This window comes from Choloepus didactylus, chromosome 8 (genome assembly GCF_015220235.1).
Source record: "Choloepus didactylus isolate mChoDid1 chromosome 8, mChoDid1.pri, whole genome shotgun sequence".
Classification (NCBI taxonomy): domain Eukaryota; kingdom Metazoa; phylum Chordata; class Mammalia; order Pilosa; family Megalonychidae; genus Choloepus; species Choloepus didactylus.
Window position 1 is genome coordinate 90,996,484 of NC_051314.1, and position 24,571 is coordinate 91,021,054.

The 24,571-nt window shown below is 33.9% G+C and overlaps 1 protein-coding gene and 1 non-coding gene across 2 annotated transcripts in view; one reads left to right on the forward strand and one right to left on the reverse strand.

Annotated features, from left to right (window-relative positions):
* Positions 1–24,571, reverse strand: part of ARID2 (AT-rich interaction domain 2) — a 283,049-nt gene that overhangs the window by 257,766 nt on the left and 712 nt on the right. The window contains exons 2-3 of the mRNA XM_037848145.1: positions 24,434–24,527; positions 23,282–23,379 (exon numbers count right to left, since the gene is read on the reverse strand). Coding sequence (XP_037704073.1) covers positions 23,282–23,379; positions 24,434–24,527 — 192 coding nt within the window. The remainder of the gene's footprint in view (positions 1–23,281; positions 23,380–24,433; positions 24,528–24,571) is intronic.
* On the forward strand, positions 1,064–1,168 carry LOC119543549. Its single transcript, XR_005218617.1, has one exon. It is a non-coding gene; the product is annotated as a small nucleolar RNA SNORA51 (small nucleolar RNA).

A 24,571-nucleotide genomic window follows, 5' to 3' on the forward strand; every position in this document is an offset into this window, starting at 1 on the left:
ACAGAAAGGATCAGGGAGGCCCCTATGCTTTGGCCTGAAGCTATTCTATAAACTCATGGTATGGAAAAGTTCTGAAGACAACATTTGCACAGGTCAATCTGCAAAGATGGGGAAAGGTGTTTTCTTTTTTCCGTTTGTTGTTGTTATTGTTGCTGTTGCTGTTGTCGTCATTAGTTCCTGGCAATCAAGGAAAGCTGTGTCATAACATGGGCTAGATACCAGCTTGAGGAATAGATGCCTCAGGGTCTAAATCCTAGTGATAGCACATTAAAATATCAAAATGTCCAGGTTTCAACAAATGATTAAAAAACATACAAAAAAACAAGAAGCAATGGCTCAGACAAAGGAGAAAAATAAAAACTTAGGAACAATCAATGAGGAGGACCAGATCTGGGACATAACAAACAAACATAAAAATGATCCTAAATGTACTCAAAGGGCTAAAGGAAAACATGGACAAAGAATTAAAGGAAATCAGGAATATGATAGGTGAACACAAAGAGAATATCAATAAAGAGATGGAAATTACTGAAATTACTTATGGGCAAACTTCCTCTGTCAAATGGACCTATAAAAACTAGAAAACAAATTATCTGCTTCCAATATACAATGGAGGAACAGGCTTAGGATAAACATTCCCATTCTAGAAGGGAGACACTGGTAGGAAAACAGGGGTCACAGGTCTTGAACATGTCCAAAACCCAGTAAGGCAAACTCTATTAAATTTCAAGGTCTGAGAGTCATCTGTCGATCAATGTTTTGTCCTCTGGGCCCGATGGAGCAGCTGTCCCATCCCCTTTCAAGCTCTTGTTAACTGATCATGCTCTCCCCAAATACAGAGGTGAAGACCCCACCCTCTCTGCGCATCAGAATGGCAGTCATGCTCTCTGCAAACAACAGGCTGAGCTAAGTTCTAATATAATAATAATTATATTAAATATAAATGGGTTAAACTCTGAAGATATAATCTCAGATTAAATATAAAATCAGGATTCAACAAGCAGGACATAAAGGGACAAAAAAGTTACTTGGAAAATATGAACCAAAAAGAAAGCCACTATAGGGCCTCCTGGTGCTTACCACTGTTGTGTTCTTGCACTGACTGTATAGAAAGAGGAGGCAGAGTAAACCCTTGAGCCTGGTCTGTACTGTGAAGGGGGGTACATGGAATTGGGAAAAAAAAAAAAGAAAAAAGAAAGCCACCATAATAACACAAGAAGAGAAATTCAAAGGAGGGGGGATCATAAGTGACAAATAAGAATAGTGTACACTAGTAATAAGATAAAATGAATGTGCAGCCTCAATGTACATAAAGCAACAACAGAAACTTTTGCTGCAAAAGTAATAGATTAACAATTGTAGTTGGAGTTTTTAAACACACTTTTGGAAAATGAAGCAATTTAAAAGAGCAAAGGATTTGAACGATTTTGAAAAATACTACTTTGGAAGTCTAATGAAATATGATGTATATGGCATTACAACAAACACAGAATATAAGTTTACCTCAATATATCCTCCCCACTCCCCCCCCCCAAAAAAAACTATCACAAATATGGACTATGTCCACAAAGTACAAGGCAATAAAACTAAAATCAACAACTAAAAAAGAACTTTAAAAAATCCTATATCTAGAAATTAACCTTTGATTCAAGGGAAAATCATAAGGAAAATGTAATACTTTCAGGTGAATGACAAGGAAAATACATGTTAAAATAGCTGAAATCCAGCTAAGCCTTAAAGAGAAATTTATAGATTTGAAATCAAATAATATACATGAAAACTATAAAACTTCTCAAATATAAAGTATCACTTTAAAATGCAGTTAAAATTGTTTTCTAAATTGTTTTAGTTGGAATGCAAGTATAATAATTATTACATGTATTTACATACAAAAGTAGTAAGGGGTCTATAAAAATTAATCTATGTATCTGAATATTTTTTCCTCAATTTACATAATATATATGCACCAATTATCTTAACAGTCTCAAAATTGAAGTAAATTAATTATGAAACAAGACTTAAAATCTCCTAGATTGCATTGCAAGTTAGGTGGACCACTGCTTCCTTGAGTCATCATTTTTCCTTCCATGGGAAATAAATAATCAAAAGCACTCATTTTAATAAACCACTAAAAAGTCTGTGCAATTTGATTTAACTTTGTGTATTACATTTATTTTTGATAAACAGTCTATAAGTAAATTATCTGCATATGAAATCGTATTTGCTTTCATTATATCCCCATACATGCATAAATGTATCAATAATTAAGAAACTCAACAAACACTCAAGACATCCTGGGGAAGTGAATACTTTGTTTAACTGAATACACTGTAAATTGCTAAACCCATAGGTTATTCATTTATAGAGAATTAGAATACAATATATTCAATAAATGAATCTCTACCAAGCAGTCTATTCTTTTTCTGATAATTCAGAAGATCCTTCAGTATTTGGAAAAGTAATTCAGAATAATGACAGAGTGTTAACTGTCTACATATCTGTGTATGCACACTCTATGTATATATATCTCCTCTATAATGTATGTGTGTGTCTATATATATATACACATGCATAGCATATATGTATATGTTTATATACATGTGTGTATTGTATAGTATTGTATATGATGTTCTCTCCTTTTATGGCAATATAAGTTTTAGCAGGACATAATCTGTGTTTTACTTTTTGGGGGAATGTACTAAACTGTCTTCTATGGCTTATTACATGATAAATTTTTAAGAATGTTTTGTGAAAGCTCAGAGTCTACTTTTCCCAGCTTCCTTTTTGTGACAAGGTTCTGACCAATGGGATATGAATGGGAAAGGCATGTAAAACTTTCAGTTTGTGCCCTGAAGAGAGAAATAACTACTCTTCTCTTTTACTCTGTCCTGTTGGCTGGAATGAGGATGTGGTGGCAGGTGCTGGAGCAGCTATCTTAGATCATGAAATGGAAGGCATGTATAGCAAACAGGAAAGAACAAGGCTGAAGAAGCCTGAGTTCCTAACTGCATGGAGCTACATTGGAAGTCCTGGACTATTTATGTTTGGACTGAGAAAAAACAAAAAAACTTAGGTCATGTTTAAGGCACTGTCATTTTAATCTTTGAAAGCAATGAAATCAGTATCCTAATACAGCTTGGAACACCAATTAACATCTTATCGAGTATTAGAAAAGTCTAAGAGGTTGGACTGTATCTACCTTGAATTAATGAAACATCCTCAATGTTTGTTTTCCATGTTAGTAATTTCCTAACATATGCCAAAAATGCTTTTACATTTTTCTCAAGAAAGGAATATATATATTTTATGGAGAGACACTATAAGCTTTCTGCTTATTTAGATTCCAGAGAAAACAAATCTGTGTGTTGTCTTGAATAGCAGTTTTGTTCCTAGAGATACAGTTCTTCATGAGGTATTGATAAATACAGTACATTTCTGTGATCTTTGCATACTCATGTAAAAGAATATATTAGTAAAATATTACAGAGTAAATACATTTTTCATTAGATATCCTTACTAATGAATTACTGAATCAACCATGCTGGCTATTCCACTGGTTCAAGAATAAAAAATAATTCAACAACTTACAGGGCAAATTGAAATGCTTTCTCAAACTGAGTTCACATGGCAAAAGTAGGAAGCATTTGCACAGAAGTGCTGAAACCTAATCCTAACAATTCTCCACACTAAATATTTGCTAATTCACTAATCACAGTTCATAAACAATGTCAGACTTTAAAAGACTCCTCTCAAAGGCACCCTACTCCATCTTTGTATAATAAGAGTTAGCAGTTTTTATTCTGTTACTGAATTTTAAATCAAACCCATCAAAATTTGGCTTCTCTCTCTTTTCGGCCAAGTTGTCTGTGATCGTTCATATTTCCAGTGCATCCCACAATGGGAAGAGCAATGGGTTTTCACATCTCTCTCAGAAAGTTAAGCATTTTTCAAGACTATCCCAGTTGGGTTCATTTTATCTAGCAATAGTTTGCTGACAGCAGCATTTCCTAAACTGTTTACAGTAACCTGTGAGTACTGGGAGCTAGTGAGGCCTGGAGTGGAAACCAATGGGACAATGAGCACTCAAACATGTTCAGAAAATTCTGTGGACAGCCATAAGGCACATCACAAGCATATTAAGTTTTGAGAAGTGTTGCAGAAAAGAACCATGTTTAACTCATAACAGAGTTTCCCAATTGTATTTAAGTACAGAAGACTCGTTTCCACAGTCCACCAAATTAACAGTTTGAGAATGTACTCCTAAGGATTTGTGTGGAAAAAAAAAACCTAGTCCTTAGTCAATCATCCCAGATTTTGCAGTGAAAGGGGAGGAGTTGTGATATTTCATTAGTTTAAACTTCTTTTCCTTGCAATATAGATGCAGAGAAAAAAAGTGGACTGGGATTTTCTTCTCAATTCAGGCTGCAGTTTTAGAGGCTGAATCCTCCCTGCTGGGCAGCAAGTAGAATATTCCTGAACTTGCTTCTGAATACCAAAAGGAGAGCTCCATATTTTGTCCATGATATAACCTTCTTGATCCCTTTAGGCAAAAGCAAATTTATACTTTGGAGGTAAAGGTAGGGAAGCCTAGGAAAAGTTAACTTCACTGTAAAGGCTAGATTATCATCACATGGGAATATCTGCCCTCTATTCGTATTCAGAACGTTCGTCAGTTACATATTTCTTCACATAATTTAAAACAAGTTAGAGTGGAGGCAATTTTTGCTAGTCCTAACCTTAGTGACCACTACTGAAAAATCACTTACAGATGGACAGAGAAAATATAGAAATGTCCAAACCAAATCAAACCAGTTTAAAGTCAAAATAAATTTCCAAGTAATGGCACACACTTTTCAGAAGAATTTTTAATAGGACATGATCCCATCACATCCCACTACAACCTTTCTCCACATACCCAAGCACCTTTTCCTCTTTTTCTTAACCATGTGCACTAGTCACACAATCTTTTGTCCTGGCATGCCCAAGGTTAGAAAACATTCTATAGAACTCTTTAAAGGTATCCACTCAGCCTGTTTGTGTTGTATGTATGTATATACTTATCCCCACTGGACCCTATATCGCATGGTTTTAGATGGACAAAGAGGAAAAAGTTGTTAAATTATCTGAGCTAATAAAGAGAAGTGCTGAGTTCCAGAGCTTATAGAAAAAAGGAAAGTGAACTGAGAGATGAGGTTGTGAAAAGTTCCTTTCAGCACAGAGACAAAAAATAAGTTGAATAAGTAATCCATATATAATCCAAAATTTACCACATAACTGAATTAATAATGGTGGACTTACTCTCAAATAAGTGAAGTACAGCAACAGTTGGCTTATCAGATTTCCCAGTAACTGGAATTCTCTATTAACCTATTCTGTAAACAGTCCAATAAAAATAGGTATAACTCTAAAACTTCTACAAGATTCTGAAGTACCTTTTGAATATGACTTCATTGTCTATTTTTTTGAGAAGCAGTAATTCACATTTATCTGAATATTTAATAAAAAATATTATCTTATTCTCTGATCAAACTAGACAGATGTGTTTGCCACCCCTGCCGCTACTTTCTCCTATCTCAAATCTATCCCACAAACCAGTGTAAGATTAACATTCTCAAAACATTTTCATCATGACATTGTTCTACTCAAAAAATCATCACACCCTTACTCTTTCTCTATGTGGAATAAAGGTCAAGTACCTTAACCTGATTTTCACAATCCTCTACTACCTAGTAACAATCTTCTGTCCTGGTCTTAAAACCCTCTGATGCAGAGGTGCTCATTTACACTAATAAAATGGGTATGTATACCCTCATTTCCCCTTTCCCCATATCCAAAAAATCCTCAATCTTCCCTTTTTTTCTCTATTTGAATCCAACCAATCTTTCAATGCTAAGACCAAAGCTTCTTCTCTAAGCAACTCTTTACCCTCAAAACCAAATGCTTTTCTTATTTCCAATCACCATTTCAAGCACTCATTAATTCCATTAACCACATATAAAGTCACTCCTACACATTAATAAGCGTTGTGTTACGATGCCAGGGCTACAAAGATACATAAAACCAAGTCCCTACTTTCTTGGGCTCATAGTGCAATAGCAATGTCACAATGAGGTATAAATAGGAGGGAAAATGGGATCATAAAGAAGGATTGCTTAAAGCTGCTTGGAGAGATAAGAAATGGCTTTGTAGAGAAGGTGACATTTATGACGAGTTTCAAAAGATGGGTAGGAGTACAGCAGACGAAGAAGGGAAAGGATTTCCAGGCAGAGAAAACAGCACACACAAAGGAAGAGAGGCAAGAAAAAGTTGGCATATTTGGAGAACTTTAGATAGATAAGAACGGCTGGAGTTTAGAGTACATTAATTCTATCAACACTAATTGACTGTCCATTCACCAAGACTTAAAACAGATATAAAAGACATCTTTTATATATCCCAGAAAAACCTATGTTCTTTTAATCCAATCTTGTGAGGGCATCATTTGATTATGTTGTTTCCATGGAGATGTGACCCCACCCATTCAAGGTGAGTCTTAATCACGTTTCTGGAGTCTTCTACGAAAGGATAAAAGACGGAGACATTTTGGAAAGAGCTCAGAGAAGCCAAGAGAGAAATGCTCAGAGACATTTGGACAAAGAGAGCCATTTTGAAACAAGAGCCTGGGAAAGAAAGACCAGCAGACATTGTCATGTGCCTTCCCATGTGACAAAGGAACCCCGGATGCCAGTGGTCTTTCCTCTGAGAAGGTATTTCTCTTGTTGATGCCTTTATTTGGACATTTTCATGGCCTTAGAATTGCAGCTTGTAACTTAATAAATCTCCGTTGTTAAAAGCCAACCCATTTTTGGCATATTGCATTCTGGCAGCCTTAGCAAACTGAAACAGTATCTTTCCTCTAAAAATGTACAAGAGGTATTACAGGAGATGAGAATGGAAAAGTAATGAAGGGTCTTGTTTGCCCTAATAAGAAATTTTGGACTTTCTTCTTTAGTAATGGAGAGACACTGAAGAAATGTAAATATTTACCTGTATCACTCACTGGGCCCTTATTTTTTGTCTGATACTACAACTTATCATTGTATGTATATGAGTTGGTTCTATAAGTTAAAAAACTTTGCTTTTTAAAAACAACTGAGCCAGAATTTATTCATTCAAATGAATATTGTCCTTTTCCAACTAATCACCTTATGGGAGTTATACTTTATTTCACTAAAACTGTTATTAGTTAAAAATAACATTCTTCATAGTTCTTTTAGAAAATGTAATTGTAGAAACATAAATTGTTGATTAAGTTTTAGATCAATTAAATAAGTTCAGTCAAAGAATAATAAGAGTCAGCATTTACAGATTACTCACTATATGCAGGGTACCATATTAAGCACTTTATATGTACTAACTTATTTACCTCTCATAACTCTACAAAATATATATGTAAGAAATATCATCCTTATTATTTTACAGTTATACCTGCTGGGTGGTTCCTTCTTAACCAAATTGCAAATCACTATATCACATATAGCACTTGGCACAATTAATTCAAACAAAGCAAACAGTATCAAACAGTGTTGAGCACTTATCATGAACCAGACACTGTACAAGGCATTCAAGAAATAAAGAACATAGTCTGTCCTCTAAAGAAGCTAACATTTTAGTAGAAGAGAGAGACAGGGAACCAGCTTATGGCAGATAAGGTTTTAAGGTACAATCCTTATTACAAAAGACTAGGAGAAAATACATAAAGACATTAATCATGCTCAATATTTTCCCGTTCTTGACATTTTCTAAATTGTTTATAATAAGCAGTATATTATTTCTGTACTTTGATAATCAAGGAAAATAAAGTTTAAAAATGAAAAAATATAAAACTTTGCACTTTAGTTCCCAGAAAGTATCTGAGAAGGTGTCTGTTGATTAAAGTCTTAAAATTCTTTAGATTTGAAACATCAGAAATCTATCCAAAATATGACTACTTTTCATCACGTCAAGAATTGGAAATCACCAATATCTTTCACCTGGATTACCTTATTAGCCCTCTAATAAGTCTCCTTGCTTCTGCCCTTGTCCCCCTTCATCTATATAAAACAAAGCAACCTGAGAGAGCCAAATAATGACACTCGGCTGATCAAAATCATCCAATGGCTTTAGTAAAAGGCAAGGACCTTGCAAAGACCCTACGAGATACGGTACTAGCTCTCTCTTATCTCTGATCTAATACTTCTCTCCTTGCTCACTAACTCTAGCCACACTGGCCTCTTTACCATCCCTAGAATACAGCAGGCATGCTCTCTTGCTGTTCACTCTTATCCTAGATATCCACCTAGTTTGCTCCTCCATCTCTTTAAGGTCTTTATTCAAAAGTCACTCTTTTGGAAAGGCTTTTCCTATACTCTATCTAAAGATGTACCACTCTCCCCCATGCCAAAACCATCTCTCTTTATCTGCTTTATTTTCCTCTTTGCACTTCTCGGACATTCTCTCTTGTACTTACTTGTTTACTGTCTGTCTCCTTTGCCTAACTCGAAAGGGGAGATACCTTTTCTGCTTTCATCACTGATGATGTCCAGCCTAGAACAGTGTCTGGCACATGATAAATGATCAATCATTATTTGCTGAATGAATGAATGAATGAAGGACAGTATTCTGTACAAAGGTTAAAGCTTGGTCTTGAGGTAGAAGAACTGGATCAAATTTCAGATTTAACATTTTGTGGTTGTGTTTTCCCATCTATGAAACGGTGATGGACGGTATCAATCTTATAGGATGCTTTTCACTATTAGAGTGCCTAAAGAACGTAGTGTCTGGCAAAGAGCAAATGTTCAATAAATGTTAGCTATTATTATGATGTTAACTAAACATGCCTAACTCCCAAAATGTCTTCACCACATTATATCATTTCTAGTTCAGTTTTCCAGGAATAGTAGTTATTTGCAAAATCCTTGAATCCTATCATGCCAATTTAAAACAAAATCAATTATTACTTTGTGTCAAATCTTATCCTACAGAAGATTCAGTTCTCCTGTTGTAGATTGTAAAGACAGATATGGAGATAGCAGTGTGTTTTACCAAAAAAACAAAACAAAACAAAACAAAAAAAACTTAAGTGCTATGTAAAGTTGCACAAAATGCCACATTTATCACAATTATTTATGAGTTTTGAAGAGTTTTTCATAAATCATAAAAGAAAAGGCTATGTTTAGGGCCAGATCAATGAAATGCTGTATTACTAATTCTAAGAAAACTTTTAGAATTTTTCAATACTTTCAGCATTTACCAAATTAGATTTCCCATTTGCTGAGAGATCCACCATACCCACCTGAAGTTCCTAAGAAGCTCCCCAGTGGCAGAGGATATCCTGACTCAGTTGAACTACAATGTATTAGATGCTAAAGCAGGGGCTTCATGAAGTACATCAACATTTAAAAGAAAAAATGCCCTTGAACCAAGATTTTATTGCTCTATAAAGAAAATAAGAACACTGAATTATAGGTCACAAAGCTAAACTTTAATCTGGACACTAGTACTATTAGCAATGGTGCTGAAGGGCTTTTTTTCTCAACTATAAAACAGGATATATATCTTGTAGAGTTTCTGTGAAAATCCAGTAAGATGAATATTTGCAGAAATAAACTATACTGTTAACTGTATGTAAAACACAAATTTTATTACAAAAATATGCACTAAGGTATTTTTTAAATAAAATAAAAGCAATAGTCTCACAACTAACCCAACCATTTTTGTATTTTGCTTATTCCCTTTAAGTCCTTGTCTTCATAAACTTTTTTATAAAGTTGCAATTACGTGCACTTGGGAGAGGACAGTACATATAGCATGTCTTTTCCAGAGCAAGATGGCTCAGATGAAAATAGTAGCTCCTAAACTTACTAGCTGTATGACCTGAGCAAGGTTCTTAAACCCTTCATCCTGTTTTTTCAACCTTTGGGGGGAATGGGGGGGGGGGGGGATAAGAGTACCTATGTCATAGGGAGGTGTGAAAAAGAAATGAGTTAATATAAACCACTCAGCACAGTGCTCAACACATGGCAAATTCAATAAATGTTAGCTAAAAAAAAAAAACAAAATTAACCTTGGTACTCTGCTTTTTAAAAAACTTAACATTATGTCATAAACCAACATACACTGAAAGTATCATAAGAAAGATTCTTTTAAAAAGGGCTCTACGATAATTTGCATTCACTGTTCTTTAAATTCATCTCCTTACTGTCCCTCTGTCTAGATATTTTATAATATATAAAAGAATCCTATTGCTTCATATTTCCAGTAGAGGTCTCCATCTAAAAAATAATGTACCAAGCTGAAAACTTCAAATTAGTATTTCTGGATTATTTTAAAAAAAAAAACAAAAACACACACACACACCACCAAACAGCAGAAAAAAAAAAAAATCTAAGTAGTGGCCAGCTTTATCAAATATGTAAGTTTAAATTTTTCAAAGCAAAACATTTAAAATAAGGATATCTATTCTAAAAGTGATTTTACCAGTGATTGTTACATGTTTTGCTGCAGGCTCTCTAATTATACTCCCCTCTTATAAATGCAATCATTTGGACAGAAAGGGAAAAGAGACAAGACTGTTGGGTACAAATGATGAACCAAATACAAATTTATCACCTCCACAGGCCAATATTTAATACCTATGCCTCACAGATTGTGTAAGTCAGTAGAATCATTTTAACATAAAAGGTCATATTTTATAGTAGCTAAGAAATCTCTGATAATCTTCTAAATTTATTTCTTTTAAAACAGGATGGAGTAGCTAGTGTAATAAAGTCAACTCCAAATTGCTTTTCTTTTTCCCTCCCATCATTAAGTAGCAGTGGATCTTAGGCAAGTCAATTATCCTTATGCCCACCTTAGTTGCCTTTTCAGTAAAATCTTAACTAGACTGACAGAAAACAGGGAACTGGACCATATTCTTAAAATCCCTTCTAGTTCTGATATTGATGAGCTATGAATTAATAGATTCAGTAACCATATTCAATTGCAGCTTAGTACACACTTCTGGCTCCTATCTTTAGGAATCTAAATATTCAGGCTCTATAAGCTCTACTACTAGATCTCTACAGACAAAAATTTTGCATAAAATAACTACATCAATTTAGCCCCTTAAATCTGTAAGACTTGTAAATTCCTATAAGATCTGGTATATCCAAGAACTGAACAAGAAATTACCAAGCAATTTGCTTAAAGCTAAAAAAAAAAATGCTGTGTATAGCTATGTGTATATACACACACACTTAAACACACCCCCAGAGTTTATTATAGAGTGGGATAAAGAAGGAGGAATGTTCTAAAACAACTCTCAAAACTAGCAAGATTTTTTAATATCCAAATTAGGTCTAATTCTAAGGACCACACATAAAATGACAATGTAAAAACAACACATTTAATTTAGTAGTGGCAGATGTCACCTAAATGAGCAGTAAGAATTCTGATTGTGACTAAAGGGTGAATTTGCTTTCCTTCTCTACAGGGTAGACAACCTATAAAGAAGTCTTTTAAACCAAAAACAATTACTTCTCACCTTGAGAATACAACAATAAAGCAATGACTTAAGTCATGGTTTGTACTAGTCTCAATAACCTTAAAATCAAGCTAAGATTAAAATTATTTCCTTGTTTTTTTAATAACAAGTGATGCAACAGCCAGCAAAGAAAGAGTTGTCAACCTACAGAGAGAACAATAACAATACTGCTCATTCAATAAAAATATAGAAATACTTTTATATATCACAGAATTATTACAATTAAAATTAGTAGAACATACAAGGAGTTAGACATTGCATCAGGAACACCTAATAGGCAGTATCTTACCTAGAGGCATCAAACTAAGGTCGGAAGCAAGGCACAGAAAGGATGCCTCCATGTTTCCTACTACTTAATATGGAGGTACTAGCCAATGCAATTAGACAAAAGAAAATAATTAGCGTGATAAAAATTTGAAAAGAAGGGGTAAAACCAATCCTATTTGCAGATGACATGCTACTTTACCTGGAAAATCCCCACCCCCTCCAAAAAAAATCAATGACAAAACTAATATAAACATTAAAATAATTCAAAAAGGCAGTTTAAAATTAAATGTAAAAAATCAGTAGCTTTCATATAAGCAAAAAAATAAGCAAATAAAAGATACAATGGAAGAGAAGACCACATTTACAATAGCAATAAGAAATAAATACACTTAAGAATAAACTTAAGAAATTTTCAAAAGTTATGTAAGGAAAACTTTAGACTCTTGAACACACAAAAAAAATATGAACAAATGGAAAGTCTTCCCTTGTTCTTGGGAGATGTCAGTTCTTCTAAGATACTTTATAAATTTAATGCAACCCCAAGAAAAAGACCAACAAACTCTTCTTCTTTAACTAGAACAAATTAATTAATACTAAAGTTCATATAGAAAAGCAAACATAAAAGAATATCCAAGAAAACCCAGTAAAAAAGGAACAATGAAATGGAATGACAACAAATACTAAAACATGCTATGAAGCCTCAATAATTAAAATATAGTGAGTAACATTTCTTACCCTCGAGATTGGTAAAACTTAAAAAGCTTGACAACACAAGGGCAAGGTTGAAGGAAATAGGCATTTTCATATATAGCTAGTAGGAATACAAAATGGTTCTTTCCTACAAAGGAGAATTTAGCAATATTTAACAAAACTACATGCGTTGAATCTTTGATGGTTGGGACAATCTCCATCTTAGTCTTATTTACTCTGAAGATACTCTCCAACAATTTAAAAATAGGTTTGCATAAGGTTACTCAAGATTTGCATAAGATTACTAATTACAGCATTATTTGCATTGGAAACAACCAAAGTGTCATTACACAGGAGATTGGTTGAATAAACTAGGATATCACCATGCAATGGAATACTATGAAGCTGTAAAAAATATATAAGATCTCTATGAACTGATTTAGAGTGATTTTTAAGATATACTGTTAAGTGAAAACAGGCAAAATACCATTTAAAAAGTGTGCTTTCTTCAATTTAAGATGGGGAACTAAGAATCCATATATGTATGTATATATGTATGGGTCTGTTTATTTTTGCCAAAAGAAACACAGGAACAACAACCAAAAACCAAGGAAATTGCTTACCAACAGAACATGGCTGGGAATGGGATAGAAGAGATAGGGAAAGGAGGAACACCTGAGTATACCTTTTCTTAAATTTTAATTTTAAACACTTAAGTGCTTTACAAATACACAAATAAAACTAAATGAATAAAGATGGGGGAAAAACAAATGGAAAAATATGAATTCTTACTGTACTCGAAATGAACAATGAACACTCAGGAAAAAAAATGAATCCAAAAACTGTGAACTTTTGAACACAATACTTTACCCATATATTATCTAAGCCCAAAAAGACTGCAAACAAATCTTTAATTCTTCTAGGTAGGTTTGTTGTTTGTAGTGGTATATGTGTAGCCATTGAAAAACTATTCTGTGTGTATTGCAGAATTGAGAAATGACTAAATATACAATTGCAGAGAACTAGAGTTCTCATTGCAGAAGAGGGGAGATATATGGAAGAAGGCAAGAAGAAACTTGTGGTGTGGATTGTAATTAGAGTTATCAGTACAGCCTCATAATTTTCAAAATATGTATCTACACACACACACACACACACACACACACACACACACACACACACACACATTTCCTAGCTTGGTCCCTTTAAAGGGGCTGGAAGCAAAGATAATCCAACAACGAGCACACCCACCACCCAAATCTTGGTTTCTAAATATCAATCCACACTAAAAGGAATCTGGATTCTAGATGACATAGTTGACTTTAGGGCTGGGTAGGCAAAATACCAATCAACCCTGGAAGATCTTATTGTGTCAGAAAACAAGGAAAAAATCATAAAAACATTTAAAAAATGATAAGAACACGTTAAAAAGGACACAAAGACCAGCTTGAAATGGCTCCCACTGGTCAAATATGAACAAAATCTTGGATTGAAATTTGTAATGATAATAAATTTCAAACCACTGTATAAAATTTAAAAAGTAAATTAGAAAGAAAATCTTTTCCTTATGATAGATTGTCAACTAATATATATAGAAGGAATGATAGTATTAAACAATAAGCAGCTTGCATCAAGATTCAATTAATGTTAATGATTCAGGCAAGAATCATCAATGGATGTTAAAACTACCAGGTAAAAGTTTGATGGTAAGCAAGATAATTACACATTCTCAAAGTAGGTCCCCATAGGTTACTTATTAACTACAAATGAGAAAATGGCAACTTTATGGTAGTGGAAAAATCTGGAGGGCAGCACCTTAACCAAAGTTAACATCAGCAGCAAATGGGACAAAGTGACATGATCCACCTTCTGCCAAAAATTCTTAGCCCAAATCTAATCCTGGAGGAAAAACAAAACAAAACAAACAAACAAAAAAAAAAAAACAGACAAATCCAAATTCTATAGTATGAATTTAATGGCCTGTAACATTTTAAAAAAAAGATAATTACACGAAAGACACAGAAAGGCTGAAGAATTGACATACTACAACTAAATGCAATACAAGACCCAGGATGCATCTTGGGACAACTGGTAACATTTGAAGTAGGTCTGTTTATTAGATAATGCAATTGTATTCATGTTAAGTACTATGGTTATATAAGAGAATGACCCTCTTCTTAGATGATATACATTTATTTTTAGAAGTAATGAGGTATGGTATCCATAACTTACTCTCAAATGATTAAACAGTAATAATAACAATAATGTTATATACATACACCATTACATATAAAAAGAAAAATACAAACCAAATGTGGCAAAATAACAAATGGTTAATCTAAATAAAGTATATTCAAGAGTTTACACATTAGATAGACAGCAAAAATTTTTAATTAATTTTTTAAAAAAGAAAACATGGCAAGCAAACAAAATATGATAGGTTCCCATTTCTAAACAGGGCTTTCCCAATATCATCCAGATTTTTCACTACTAAATTAAATAAATACACTGAAATGTAGGGTTACCTGGAAAAATTACACAGAAATTTAAAAGCTTAACTATTTAGTGACATACACTAAAAATATTATACCAAACCAGTACTTAAGCATTCTTGACTGCACTTAGAGGTACAGCCTGCTAAGGTACTAACTACTGTTTATGACATACTAATTGGTCTGGTCTGAGCTCAAATACAATGAAAATTCATTTACTCTATGAACCAGTATGAAAGTGTGATCAACCTGGGCATTATTACTGGCAAATTTAAATTCAATCCCATCTCTAAAACACTACAAGTTAGGTATTTTCTGTATAGGGCCCTAATTTACGGTCTCCTCTTTACTGACCTCATGTGTATTTATCTTGACATTTTATGTAAAACTCGTCACTGGGCTAGGAAAGAGACAGAAATAAAATTTCACCCTATAATATTTCATTATGAAAAATCTATGTTATAAATATAATTTATATATAAGTATAAAAATAAATGTCATTTTTGTTCACCTAGCAACTCACCATTGGACACTATAGTAAGAATTATATAGATATTTGCCATATTTTGTTATAAGATATATACCCAAACAGTAATTATACAATCTTATTCCAATTCTGCTTCCCAAAAAGCAAAATTATAATTCAGTCTCATTATATGATAATGCAAAAATCACTTACTGATAGAAACAAATATTAAAAACACCTGGAACATATACTATATCTGAAGATATTTAGTAACTGTTGGATAATGGAGGGCTATGTATAAGACTATGCTTTGTAAAATGTAAAGCAGGTCTATCACCAGGGAAGGAAATGGAAGGTGGAAGTGGAAAAGTGCAATTTGAAAATATGTAAAATAAACTTTCCTGACTGGCAATTATGGCTGACACTTAAGATTGGGAATTGGATATAACTTATAGCCTGTCTTTTTCAAGAAGGAACCCACGTGGCCAGGAAGACAAAAGCTTGAATGGTGTAAACAAGTTTTTTCTAAGTGTTATTTTTAATAAGATTAAATCAAATTTTAGGACTAAAATTTGAAATGAAGAAATTCCCACATATGAAAGTACAAAACAAGCCACTGTTAATACCATTATTTTTAAAGAAATTTATACAATGTAAGTTAAGTCCCCTAAGCAATACTGGGAAAGACCAACAAAATCCTCACAAAGAGAATAAGCATTAAGTAATGTGATAAAACAAATGGTATTCCATTTGGGAAGAATATTATTAAATACTATATAAAATATATATATATAAAAAAAAATTTTCTAATTAGGTATAATTGAAGGAAAATATTTAAAATTAAGAGCAATACAAGTTATAAAAATACAGTTAGGTTAAGTCAGAATCAGTAGTTCACATTGTACTTTTTTTTCCCCTTAAGTGGAGCCCTTATTACTTTCTATGGAGCCCAGGGTCTAAGTACAGGGTGTGCTTAGACTCTGCTTAGAAGTGACATGTGCAGCTTAAGCAGGTGCCCCTAAAGCAGATATCACCTAGAGGTTTTGTTCTAGATGTAGCCTTGGCCCACATGTTGATGCCAAGTTAAACCAGTTATCTCAACAACTAAATTGGTTTCATTACAATAGTTAGATCAGCTGTTCTTAAACTTCAACACACTTAAGAATGACCTAGGGTGCTCTTTGTAAAAATACAGAGTTTCAGACTATTAATACCTGAAACTAATGGTCGATTTTAGCATCACTAAAAAGGGACAACTAGACATCATATGCCTCATGATAGGACGAAAAGTACAGCACTGCCTATTAAGTATGCCTAAAAAAACTGAACCTGAATTTTATCAATCTTTAGATCTAATTATGAATATTCAAGATATATACGGGATAGAAGAACAAGTTAATTGACACTACATGGAAGCAACCAACCAAATCCAAAATTTGGTACTCTCCAAAAGGACAAATTACTTTAACAAAACAATGATAAGGCTGGAAGCATTACAAGCCTTAGAAGATAAAATAGCCCAAACAAAAACTACAGATTATTCCTGGGCTCCCACCACAAAATTCTGTTTCAGTAGACAGGAGTGGAGCCCTGGAAACATTTTCTTAGATATTAATGAAACTATGCATCTATCATTTTGGGACAACAATTCTGAATGTGATACCTATTCCCAGCCATTACTAAGAATTCAGTTCTAGCAATAAGTTATCGCAATGTACTTAGCAAACAGGGCATATATCTTGTAGAAATGAATTAACCCACAATTCACAACATAATGAATATGCAAAATATATCCAAGCACAAGTGAAAATTTTAAAACAATTCTGAAACATAAAAATACATGTTTGATTCTATTTTAAAAAACACAAGCTAAATGAAATTCAGAGATATCTGAATGCTGCTAAGAGTGACAATTTGCTCTAAACCAACTCTTTATTCCAGGTCTCCCACAAGTTTTATTTGCCTAGTGACTGCATTAATAAATTTTTATGATAACCAATTCTGCCTATCACTATAGATATTTGTGGCCTACCATGTGTGTGTGTGTGTATATGCATTTTAAAGAACTTTTGAATAAACAGAATCAACCTTATTTCCTTAGCTCTAATACAGATAACTGAACTAACCATATTATTTACACTTATTTCATAAAATTTAAAAGCCAATCCTTTTGCTTTTCATGAAAATTATACTTATAAATTTCAAGCTATAAAATATTTGAAGATAATCTTTACTCCTCATCTTTTTTTTTTTCAATTCCAGCAACTTTGGTCCTTATCTACTTCTATAAAGCTTTCACTAATATCAAAATTCATTATATAACTACTTTATTAAAATTATAGAACCAAAGCAAATGCAAATCGTTGGCAGGACTACAATCATATTTCAACAAAAGCAGTAACTATTCTACAAAACAAATCATTCTAAATAAGTCTACAGAGACTTATTTAGGCAAATTTGAAAAATAAAATCTTAAATACAAATATTCTGTTTTTAAAAAAAGCATCACCTAGTTAAAATGATGGCCACTATGGGGAAAAAAAGTGCAGTTACTCGCCTTTGGGAGATTGGTGGTTCAAATACAAATCTTAAGTGAAAAGAAGAGAACCTGTCTTTTGCAGACTAAACAAATCAAATAAAATTAACCATAAATTCTTTTGTTCCAAAGAATATCATGCCAATAAATGAACTATTGCCTAAGACTTAAAAATCTTTGTCATGTTGGTTTTTTTTTTTTTTTTTTTTTGGCCATTTGTCTTATATCACATTATAGTTTAAATAGTGAAAAAACATGTTGTACATCTACAATGACATCTTCCTGCATTCTGGACCAATTAAGGTCATTCACAGTTTATAAGTTCAACTTTTCTTCTACTACTTGGCCTACAATAATTCTTTACCTTTTCTTTTTCTGGCAATGAACACAAAATGGTCCTAATGCTTTCCTTCCCCACCTTAAAAAACCATTTAACAAATATTACCAATATAATTTTGTATAACCTTTGATAAAGATATGCAAATAATAGCCCCACAAAAATTATTTAAATTTACATTTATATATCTCAATATAAATATACACATAATCACCTCAGATCTCTTATTTTCCCCATTATTTTCCCTAACTCTTAAGTTTTTCTTCCTTAATTATTACTTCTTCAAGCTCAGAGTTTCCTAACCATACTCCACAGAATTTATTAGGTGTTCCTCACAGCCTTCACACTTTGCCCTGGTAGTGTGTGGTAAAACTATTATAGGAGTAAGAGAGAAAATAGTGGCCAAATGTTCTAGAGGTCCACAATGTACAGTCTCTAATGAGTCTCTAATGAGTCTGCAATGAAGTAACCCAAGTTTAGTTTTACTGCTCAAATTTATTTGATCATTTTTCAAGGAAACAGGTTAACATTTCACAAAAACTAGTGTTTCATAGAGCACAAATTTGTAATTTCTACTCTTATGGATACTAAATACCAAAAACTGTGGTGGTGATGATGGTGGCAAATCAAAGGAACAGAGACAGAGAGAAAACCCTCCCTCTATTCCTCCCTGCCCTATATGCCTTCTAATTCACCATTCAGACAAACCTCATTTTTACCATTAAACTTTAAGAGGTTCTATACCACTCTGGAAAATGCCCAATAGGCACCCTTCACAAAATAATAATAAAGAAGTAATACTTTACCTAAAAATATGTATTGAGTAACTTGCACATTGACTTACACACCTAAATTCCAAGAAATTAAAATGCTGATTTTCCTTTCTTTTCCAATTCACGACTTCATTCAGTTTGGGAATGTAAAAGATGTGTAGTAGCAATTCACTCGTCTGTCAAAGAAGTTATAGTGGATTTCAAACACAATCAACTATGAAAATACTGAATCCACAAAAGAGAAGAGATGAAGTAGGATTAAAAAGGAGCGCTTCAGTTTAGAAACAGATGTTTTTAGTTTAAATGAAAAAAATATATAAGCATTTTTAAGTTATAATTAAGTTCTCAGTTTATATCCTCAGTGAAATTTATAACCATCTATCTTGGAAAGAGTAAGATTTATAGTAATATTAAATGAATTCAACTTTGGGGCAAATTTAAGCCATTTAGTACCAAAACATGGTTTCTAGGACAGAACACTAACTTAGCTGAGGTTTGATCAATCTTTCAACTTCCTCTACTTTCTACTCTTCTTTCAACAAGTCTGCACACCTTTAAAGCTAATAACATATCAGAAGACATAAAACTCAGGTTTCATTAAAAAGAAAAGACACAGTTTGTAAAATTAAAGTTAAAATGCATATAATAATTTATTCAGATACAGTTGTTTTTCCAGTCTCCATATTACTTTATTACCTTTATTTTTCCTTCTTGAACAAGAACAATCGGTTTATCATTTCCTTGTAACAATTCATAAACTTAATGTATTCTCTTATTTACTTTATTTATTTATTTATTACAGTTTTTGAAACTTTGAAGAATTCTTTCAATTAACCTCGTGATTTACAAATGGTTTTCTCGTAAAAGAACTGGTTTATTTGGTGGACACTAATTATAAAACACATTGAGTGTATTCATTTCATTTAACTTTGATAAATGTAAATTCCCTCTATTGGTATGATTTATGGAGGGCTTTATCCACCAAGGGGAAAAAAAATAGAATAAATTGGCATTGCAACTGAAAATTCACTATGGAGAATTTTCTTCAACTAATTCTTCAACTAAGTATTTGAAATATTTCTTAAATATTCATACCAAAGCTTCAAATACTTAATCAAAATAAGAGTAGAAAATTGTCCCAAAATCTTAGCCCCAAAACAGAACAAAAAATTAAAATCCACTGAGCAAATATGGCTCACACTAGGCATAGATATACTTGGGCATAAATTTAAACAAATGTAATTTCCAAATATATTTTAATTTCTTAAAATTATTTATAACTAACAGAATTTATAATAAACTGATTAATTACTGAACACGTCATGAATACTATTTTTTTGTCCAATTAATGAATGCCCCTACATCCATTTTATTTTGTACTTTAATCTCTCTATAAAATGTAGGAAATTATACCCTATCCTTTTATACTTATAGGGATGTTCTAATACTAAACATTTGTGGAACACATTTGTGATAGATGCCAAGAAAGAAACATATATGAAAATATACAGACATCATAGACAATTAACATCCAATTTTTAAGTAGAGTACATGTTCTCAGAATTCACTTGCTACTACTGTCTGCATTTCAGTTTTACACTCTGAGAAATTTTGGTAGACAATCCACCAATGTATGTGTGTTCTGATACAATCAAGCTAACTTTTGGCAGACCACTGAACTCAACTCTATACATAATGACCTTGTCTATGTTTGTATCAAAATGAAAATTAAAATGTTAGAATATATAATGGCCAGAGTAATAGTTTGCTCGTCTTCATTTAAATATCTGTAATCTTGTGAAGATACATCATAAATACTAGACTAACAGTCATCCACCCAATTAATAGTAAAATTACAGGAGAATGTAACCAAATATTAAACTTGTAGAGTCAATGAGATCTAACACATGTTCTGACTGTCTTACAACAGGTCAAAGGAAAAATCAGTCAACATTAAAAAAAAATTATTCCACATGTGACTTATAAAACACACAGCATTATGTGCTCATCAGAAACCATGATATTCAGTTGATGATGCAAAGAGTTACACTTACAAAGTCACTTGATTACCATTTCTTACTATGAAAAGGCACTCTTATGGTTAAGTAACAGAATTACTGTTTAAAGCTTGGCATCCTGTCTGCCACTTAAGATTTTTCAGAGGAAGGTGTAAAATCCAACATAATACATGCCCCTCTAACTATGCAATATTACACCACTAGGGAAAAATTCTTTCAAGGTTGGTAGTACCCAATTTTTGACCAGCATATTTCTTTTGTATCTCTTTACAAGCCATGCAAATCTTCACATGGCTTTATTTTCCAAAACAAATGCTTCAACTTTTTTCCTAGTAGCCTAGCTACAACTCTACAAAAACAAACCTGGAGAGTCACATATAGAGGAAAAACAAGTTTAGCTAAGGACATAGTTCAAAAAGCAGCTTCTAAAAAGATTATAAAGCCCAAATTGATCTGAGAACAATGTAAATAGTTGCAAAGAACCTTGAAACTATATAGCTACCAGTACCTAAAGTACAATCAATTGTTGATGATCCCAAGATGGAAATTACAATTTAAAAACAGTATTTATAATTAACATTTGTAAAAATTAGAAACCTAAACATTAAATTGATTATGCTAAAATCTTGTTAGCATGAATGTAAGGTCTTCAAAAAAACATCTCATTAACCATATATATTATATAGTAGCTTTTTGATATTAAATTTCAATCAATCAACCAATATCAACCAATCAATACCAGATATAACTTTAAAATACAGATTTTAAACCATCTAAAATCTAAATGGTAAATGACTGCCATAAAACTAGAACATGGATTTAGCACTGTTCCTCTCAATATTATAATTGAATATTACAATATTCCATGTACAATGAAAACGATCTAGCGAATGTTACTATAAACATAAAACTCTATACTTCTCACCCCATTACAAAATCAACAGTTTGAGTGGTTGACTTTTTGGTTTTAAATGTGGCCCTTTATTTAAAAATATACTGACACGCATGCCATCACAAAAACAAAACAAAAAACAGATAGCAACTAACCCTACTTAATATTTTCTAGACTTCCGAAAACTCAGTAACTACTCCACAAAGTTCTGTGAACTCTTCAGCTTCAAGCCTGAAGTCAATCTAAGAGAGCCAATAGAAAGTGCACCTGTGCAATTTCTGCATTTCCTATTTCAGAATGCTGAAAATGACACAGAATAATAACTGCATTTTTGAGCAATAAATGCAAAACCCAAATTATGCAGAAGCCACATTACAAGAGTCATCCTGTAACATCACTATTAAAAAACAATAAACACAAAGGGTATTATTTTAGTTTGGAATAACAACCACCATCTAAGGACCCTCTATGGGTAAATAGACATTAAAAAGAAAACATAACATAAAAAATCACAACACAAAAATATTCCTAGAAGAATAATGAGGAGGACAAAAAACCCTGTATCATAAAATATATTATCTAAAATCTATCACATATCAACCAAAGAAATTTACTCTACCAAATAAGCAGTCAAGAAAGGGGAAAATCAAAGAAATTCCAAATCCTGCTTCATAGTATCCCTTATTTTCCTAATGATATAATAATCCTTTCAAATATTTTCACTCAAAATTTTGACAAAAGATGATTCTAAAAACAATCCTGATCACCTAAGGCATCAATATGTTATGTGGAAATATCTACTAAAAAACTCTATGACACGGTTCTGTACTAAAGGTTCCATTGAAAAAAATCTTAAAAGTCAAAAAAAGGTAAAGAGTTTCTGAAACAAAGAAAAAATTTTCCCAAGGGATACAAAGTTTCATTAACTATGTTAACTCTTGCACTAAGCATCACCTTTCTGCCCCGTGGTGGATATCAGACAATCAATAACAATGTCACAAAACAATGTTTACCAAGATGGGGGGTGGGGTGTCACCTGTAAAGTTTTTATATGAAAAATGTAAACAATTCTAAAATAGGTGAGGAAAACTTGCACCTTCTCACAATCACACTTTATTGATATTTAATGTTTTTCCTAATGAAATAGGTAAGCAGAAACTATTTTGTGTGCGAGGTTTTTTTTTTCTCTTTTTTGCTAAAAACAAATCTCCCCCAAATCCCTTATGTCCCTTATTTCCAAATACTGTGAAAGAGTCCCTAGTACTCACCGTAAGTAATACTGTTTTAAAGCAAAGGCAGCGTTAGAACAACTTCTGGGAAAGTTGAACTCTTCAACAATTTCTCCCCACTGATTCTTCTCAGAAACCTGTTAAAAACACAGGCACATTTGTCTGAAAGCGCACAGTGTAAGAAAACCCTGACCTAACTATGAAATAAATACCCATTCTACAGAGATCTGGATATACCTAAGACATCGGTGGGTATTTCGGTTCGATCAGTAAGAGTTACTACAAAATAGCTGTGTTTTCACCCGAGAGCCCCGTATTTAATAGCACTTGTTTTGTTTGGGGGGGGGGGGTTGGTGGGTTTGTTTTGTTTTTGAAGCCCGGACAATAACCAATCGCAAGTCCCTCTGTCGCCCCCTTTTAAATCTCAACGCGGTCCGTTTACACTAAAAAAAAAAAAAGTTCAAAAGGATCAATACTGTTCCAGACAGCGACGTCCGCGGGTTCTGGTGGGGGGGCCCGGGCCGGGGCCAATTCAGATCCCTCTCCCAGATCTATCCATCTCCATAGGCCCTTCTTTGAGGCCTACAGCTTCTGCCTAGCCTTGAAGCCTAAGATGGCTATTTGGAGACAGGTCCTGGTTTCTTTTGTTAGCTGTATAAACCGAGGGCGACTGGGCCGAGGCTGTGCCCCTGGCTGCCGGGATCATTTCGCAGCCGATTATCGATGTTAAACCTGCCCGCGCTAATTTTGAGTTGCACGAAAACTGCTCTCAGAGTCTGTGTGTGTCTGTGTCTCCGCCTGTGCTAGAGAGGCAGCGGCGGCAGAGCTGACTCGCGAGCGAGCAGGCGGGCACGGGCGCGGGGCGGGCGCGGGGTTCCGGCGGGCGCCCCGCTCGCCTGCACTCCCCGCCGTGGTGCGCCGACCCCACTGGGCCGGCCGGGCACCCGGCAGGGCGCGAGCCGGCGCCGGGCCGCCCGCCCGCGGGAGCCCCGCGCCCACCGCGCGCACGCGAATCACCAGGCCAAAAACAGCCCCGCCGCCGTCCGCCTCCGTGCCACCGGCTAGGAGAGAAAAGAACGCCTTTTGCCCTCGCGAGCCATCCCCCTAACCCCGAGCGCCCACTCCGGGGTCAAAGGAGACTTTTTGGAGGAGGCCAGAGAGAGGGAAATACAAATTAAAACTTCCACTCACCTTCGCGAATCCGCCTAAAGTAGTGACTCTGGTGTAGAGACCGTGAAGATCCAGCTCCTTCCCACCCACCGCAGGGATTTTTTTAAAAGGCGACCTGCGGAAGAGAGAAAGCCCCGCACTTGTCAGCCGGGACCCCGC